Source organism: Sinocyclocheilus rhinocerous, unplaced genomic scaffold (genome assembly GCF_001515625.1).
Source record: "Sinocyclocheilus rhinocerous isolate Xijiao unplaced genomic scaffold, SAMN03320098_v1.1 scaffold966, whole genome shotgun sequence".
NCBI lineage: Eukaryota > Metazoa > Chordata > Actinopteri > Cypriniformes > Cyprinidae > Sinocyclocheilus > Sinocyclocheilus rhinocerous.
The window spans coordinates 27,789-34,092 of record NW_015659382.1 but is presented as its reverse complement, the minus strand read 5'-3'; the positions used below and the strand labels follow the sequence as shown (position 1 = coordinate 34,092).

Here is a 6,304-nt window from a genome sequence, read left to right as displayed (position 1 = left end):
ATGCAGGTGGCTGCACAGAATGGACACCATGTGAGTCATTTTCATTTGTCATTAGATGTATTCATCCAAACTCTCGATAGCTTGCTCTTTTGAGTATCGGCTCCATTCATATGAAATCACATCCCACGTGTGGAATGTTTTCTCAAAGCGGTTTTCCAGATCTTCCTGAAATCTGCACACAAACCACTTCCAGTACGGCAGCTCAGAGAAGTCAGGAGTGATGTTCCACTCTGCATAAACATTTCCTGCTTTTCTGTATTCTCTGCACAGAAACCACTGACCTGTATAGAACATTTTACTAGTTCTCACTAAATTTGTGCAAAAATCTGCACTGAGACACTCTGTTTCATCATAACAGCTTCCAGTGAGTCCATCCACTCGATGGAAAGGAACACTGTGATCTCCAGAATGGTTTTCTATTGTGTTGGTGCAGGTGGCTGCACAGAATGGACACTGAACCCAGCAGCACTGACAGAGATGATCAATCAGAATCTCATCTGGTCTGTCCTTCTCTTCCAGATTTACAGGAAATGTCTCTGTGCTGAATTTATGCTGTATTTCAGATGATACTGAACCAAGTAATTTGCTTATAACATCTTCTAGGAGGTTGAAATCATCAACACCTTCATGACTCACTCCACTGAGTTCCTTTACAGAGAATATCAGCACATCTGAGAGCTGCTGTGTGAAATTATCCAGCCACTTCTGAACATCTCCACTGGTTGTGTTGACCACTGTAGTTGCTCTATGAGCTGCTTCCATGATCTTCTGGTGCAGGAGTTCAATGTTCTCCTTCATCTTGGGGCGAACACTGGCTTCAAACTTATCAGTGATGTACTGAATGACTTCATCTCTGACAAAACTCTTTAAGTGGTCTCTGGGATAATTAAAGTATGTAATGTACTTCTCAAATTCCTCCTGTTCTGCCAACCTCTTGAGAATGTGCTTCTCTAGTTTAGATCGGTTTCCATTTAGTGATTCACAGTTTATTTGAATATCATTAGTCATATCTCTGGCTGTATCTTTGTAGACACTCTTCTGAATGGGCTCTTTCAGTTTCTGACAGATGATCTCACCAAAAATGGCAGCTGATGTTGCACCTTGACAGTATTTCTGAAAAATACTATAGTACTCTTTGCTCTTCTGTTCAAAGTATAAAACCGGATCGTTGGCTTCCCTAAACCTTCTGTGTTGGTCAGTAATTACCTTGTTTATTCTCTTACAGATGGAAATGACCAAATCCATGTAAAATTCCTTTTTGAACACATAGTTCCTGGAACCTTGCTCATATTTTGCTACTCTTGCTTTGATATAATCTGCGAGTTCCTGAATGTAGGTTTTGTTGTAACCCGTCTTTGAAATTTTATATGACATGACTGTTTTGTCTGCATGTTGAGCAATGTCACTGACTAAGGTTTTAATTTGGGTTTCAACCTCAAACTTCAGTTTAGCTGATCTGATGGCATGTCCTGTAACTCCTCTGAGTTTCTGTATGTAATCTGAATAATGTTGCACAAAGAAAATATCCCTGCTGTTCTTCCAGGCCTCTACAGGGATACTTTCATAGTTACTGAGGAGTTGCTTCATGTCTTTTATTACATTAATGTCTTTGATTGGAGGAGTTTCTGCAGTAATCTTCTTAACACATTCTTTCCAAAAGGAATCAAACTCTTTTTTCAGGATTTTTTCATCATTTGCTTTGTCTTTGAGTTTTATTGCAAGTTCTTTGCTCTTTTCCAAGAGATCATTTTCATGATGTGTCCTCTGAGCATCAATCCTTTTCTTCATTTCTCGCTGCTGAAGAATCTCATTTAATTTCTTCGTTGTTTCTCTCACAATATTTTCGCGAAGATCTTTGATTTTGATATAAAATGATACTTTCCACTGTATCAGTATATCTTTATCTTTGTCTTTCTCAAAGAATTCTGACATTGATTTTTCTACTTCTTCACTTTTCACATTTAGGTTCTCTTGAAGATCAATTTCTGGAACTGTATTAATTGTTTCATTTTCTATGCTGATGTAGAGTTTGTTCTCTATATCCAGCATGGTTCTACGAAGACTCCAAGACCACTTGCTGTATTCTGTCTCCAGTTTCCGATATGTTGCGATTTCCAGAGCATTTTTGAAGCTGAACACAAATCTTTCATTCAGTAAAGCTTCCCAGAGATCATTAATACGGCGTTTAAGTTGTGTCAGCTCTAAGCCATAAGATTTTGAGGCATGGCTAAAAAAAGTTTTCTTTAGCTCTTGGATGTTTTCACAATATGATGGGTTTGGAGGCGCCATTGGTGGACTTCCCTCCCACAGCTGTGCAAAATATTTCACATCTTTCTGAATATCAAAAGTAATGACATCATTGAAACATTCAGCATCAAAGACTTCATCTTTAGCAGCAAGTTTTGTCATTTCATCCAGTGTCTGCAGCAGCCGTCTTCTTCCCTCCATGTTTTTCTCTCCGGCTGTGACTTCTGAAACGTTCTGATGAACAAACATGCAGCTGGGATTCAGTCTGACCTTCTTCATCCTCATGAAGGCCTGAACAACGATCTGAAGAATGTCCTGCAGCTCTGATGGGTTTTCTCCAAAGATATTGATCAATGTCAAATTACCAAGACCAACAACAAATGTGGCCAATTCATTGTCCTGATGTCTTCTTGACCTTCCAGATAGTTCTAGAGCACGAAGCCCCTCAGTATCAACAACCAGAATAAAGTCAAACTTCAGCTGTTCTTTTATCTTTATCTCCTCTGACACTTTGACCAGCTGCATGAAAGCTCCTCTGGTGCATCTACCAGCACTGACAGCAAACTGGAGTCCAAACATGGCGTTCAGCATAGTGGATTTCCCAGAGCTCTGAATCCCTAAAACTGACAGCACAAACACTCTCTTGTCTCCCAATTTCTGAATGAGTTCATGTAGAACAGCAGTAACCCAAACCAAAGGAACATGAGCAGCATCTCCATCCATCAGCTCCTGTGGAAATCCAGAGATCATCATCTCTGCTGCAAGACTCGGGAGAGAAGAAAAATTACATGGCAGACCTTCTTTGTTCTTATTGACTGATTGACACGATTCATAGATCTGACCGATCTCCCTCAGGATGTGCTCCAAGCCAAAGGTTGCTGCTTGAAGTTCTTCTGATATCTTATCAAGTTCAGTTTGTTCATTGGACAAATTTATTGCCATCTGTTGCTCAAATCTCTCATTGTTCTCTTTTAGTTTTAAGACTTCTGACCACTTTTCATCATACTTGTAATGTAGAGCAGAAAGGTCCGCTGATGTATGTTCATCCAGGAGGATTGTGAGCCATTTCAGAAAAAATATCTTCTCATTTGGAGATTGTGAATTCATTTCTGTAATAAAGAACTTCATGAACTCACCAATGTCCAACACATGCTGCTCTTCACGGATTTTCTTCATCTCTAGTTTCTGTTTTATTTCCATTTCTATTTCATTTCCCTGAGATCGATGTAGTTCTTTGTTCTTTATACACCACTGATGCCATAGTTTTCCCTGGCAGGACAGAAATGATTTTTTGATTTCCGTCACATTTTTATCCTTCAGTAATTTCATCATCGTCTGTGCATCTTCTTTTCCTGTCCTGCAGCCGTCATCATATTTCTCATCTACTCTGATACCTGAGTGTTTGGACACATCTTCAAGTCTGAAAATAGAAGGTGATTCTGCCGATAAGAATGAGAGACATTCATTTATAGCTTGTTCAAGTTCTTCAGATACTTCTGACTGATTTCTTTCTTTTAATCCAATTTTGTATTTCCCGCTCCTCATCTCAGTTACACTAGATTCATCCTCCGTAAAAAGACAAATAAGTGGCTTTCTGTCCTTGTACAGGTTTTGCATCTGTGCTGCACTCTTGTCTTTCTGGTCAAGTCGTGGTAGAATAACAACATTGACTGAGGCCATTTCAGCGAGGATCTGCAGCTGTTTCTCACTGTCTCCTGCATCACCATGAAGGTTACAGAAAGCAATACATTGATTGAATTGATCTGTATCTTTCCCAGAGGGGCAGTACCAAGCGATCTCCACCACTCCATCCATCAGTAGTCTGGTTTTGCTGCTGCCTGTGCAATGCCTTTGGAAGAATGTGTTGTGTTTTTCATTGATCAGATTGTTCATCAGCTGAGATTTGGATGAGGACACTGAGCCAAACCTGAAGAAAGACACCATAGGTGTTTCTGTCTTCCAGACAGGCTGGATTTTGCTGATTATTTCATTTTTGACATCTTTCATCTTCCAGCTTTTGTTGATTTGTCTGAATGTCCAGAGAGGAAATTCAATCTCTTGTGTGAATGGATCAGGAACGAGCAGAGGAAGAGCGTACTGACACTGAGACAGTTTAGTCACCATCAGCTGCTTCAGGAAACTATCTGCATAATGAAACACAGCCATCTGAACATCCATCGGGTGAATAGCAACTTTCTTGCTTTTTCCTTGAGAAAACAAAGACATGTCTCTAAAAATATTGGCATCACCATTACATAAGTCATTGTTTGTTTGTCGTCTGTCATGCTGCTTATTTGTCTCTTTAGTTTTAATGTATCTTGCTCTGTAGTTCATCATCAGTAGTTTTTGTAGGAAAGTCTGAATGAGGTTCTCCTCAGCACAAAACTCATGAAACTGTAAAGAATGTGCAGTTAACTGAAGAACATCTGCAGCTCTTAGTTTACAGTGATGCCTGTTATAAAGATGGAGTCTTTTAAATAGATGCTCTACTTCTTTCTTCTTTCCATTTCTTTTGATTTGATTCAGTCTTGCACGCTCTATTGATTGGGTCTCTCCCTGGGAAATAAACAAGCAATTAGCTTACAACATAATGTACAGTATATTGAAATAAATATAGACCTTTTTTTTTTTGTAATGCAGACTATCTAAAAAGTTGACAAAAATACCCAAGAAAAAAATAAGACTCTTTTCATTACATTTACCAGCAACTACAGTATACTAGACAGCTCCAAAACCATAAAAGGTCAAGTGAAACTATATGACAAGGAACCACTTGGTTAAAAAGAAATACGTCTATAAGCTGTATGTCTACATTCATGGAATTCTTTCTAACTTCCTTTTCATATTCTATGTTTACACTACACTCAACACTTACCTCATGTGTCCTTCTTCTCTCTGTTGTTGAGGTGTAGTCCATACTCTTTCCAATAATTGTCGGTTGATCTTGTGAAGGAAGGTGAGAGAAATATTAAAATGGAACTGAAATTTTATAAAATTGAAAGCAAATCCATGTCAAAAAATTAAACAATAACACAAAATCTTTTTGGATATGACTGATATGACTTCAGTTCCCTTTCAAGGTAACTTCGAACTGCGTCCTCTAGGGGTCGCTATGGGGAACACCTCATCGTGACCTGTGTTTGAAGTATACATTCAAAAAACACCAACAACACGTTGGCCGGCGACAGCCCATGATGTCACTACAGGTGCGACTATAGTATAAATAGGCATAATTAAGAACACATCATCCTCTTCTTCGTCTTCACTGTTTTGTTTGAAGCGTGCATTTCCATGGTAAGAGCGATCTTTATTCCTTCATTATGGCAAGCACTAGCAAGGCGTTTAGAGGATGTCTGCATCCGTATCGTCGTTATTTGACAGCTGGTGACACACACGATCTCTGCGTTTTTTTGTTTGGGTGAGGAGCACGTACGCGATGTCCTCGAGGGGGCAATCTGCGTTCACTGCGAGCGTTTTCCAATGAAAAAGCTCCGCTCTCGTTTGTCTCTCTTTTTGAGGAAAGAGGGGCAGCCATTGGCTCCCCGTGGTTCAGGACCCGCCGCTGCTGAGGCGCGGAGGAGAATGAGGTCGTGGGGATCGCAGGTGGATCTGGCTGATGAGTTTAAAGAGGGGCTTTCCCCCTCGCGCTCGTCGGCTGTGGACGAGAGTGAGCCGCTGAAGGATGATGTTATTTCATTTAACATCGTCTGATCCAGGGGCCAGTGCTCTGCTGAGTTCGACCCAGGAAGAGCAGGAGATGTCTGAGGAGGGCGAAGAATCTGAGGCTGAGCCTTCCCAATCCTACTGCCCTGCGTATGATTTGCAGTGTTTTCCGGGACCTGTGTGTTTCTGTCCTTTTCTAGGGTATGTCCTCGGTGAGCACTCCCCTCTGCTGGATTCAGAAACCGGGTGCTCGACTTGCTTTTTGAGTGAGTGTTTCCTCACTCGTCGATGTTGTATCCAGCCAGAATGATAGCCCTGGTTTCGGCTTCATGCTTCCTGGATCATGCGGCCAGGTCACAGGCTTCTGCGGGAGCCTTCTTGATCATCAGGCCCC

The 6,304-nt window shown here is 40.8% G+C and overlaps 1 protein-coding gene across 1 annotated transcript; it reads right to left on the bottom strand.

Annotated features, from left to right (window-relative positions):
* Nucleotides 1–51: 51 nt before the first annotated feature.
* On the bottom strand, nt 52–4,633 carry LOC107723625 (interferon-induced very large GTPase 1-like). The gene has a single exon (XM_016532334.1). The coding sequence runs from the start codon at nt 4,582–4,584 to the stop codon at nt 52–54; it is 4,533 nt and encodes a 1,510-aa protein (XP_016387820.1). The 5' UTR covers nt 4,585–4,633.
* Nucleotides 4,634–6,304: the final 1,671 nt, after the last annotated feature.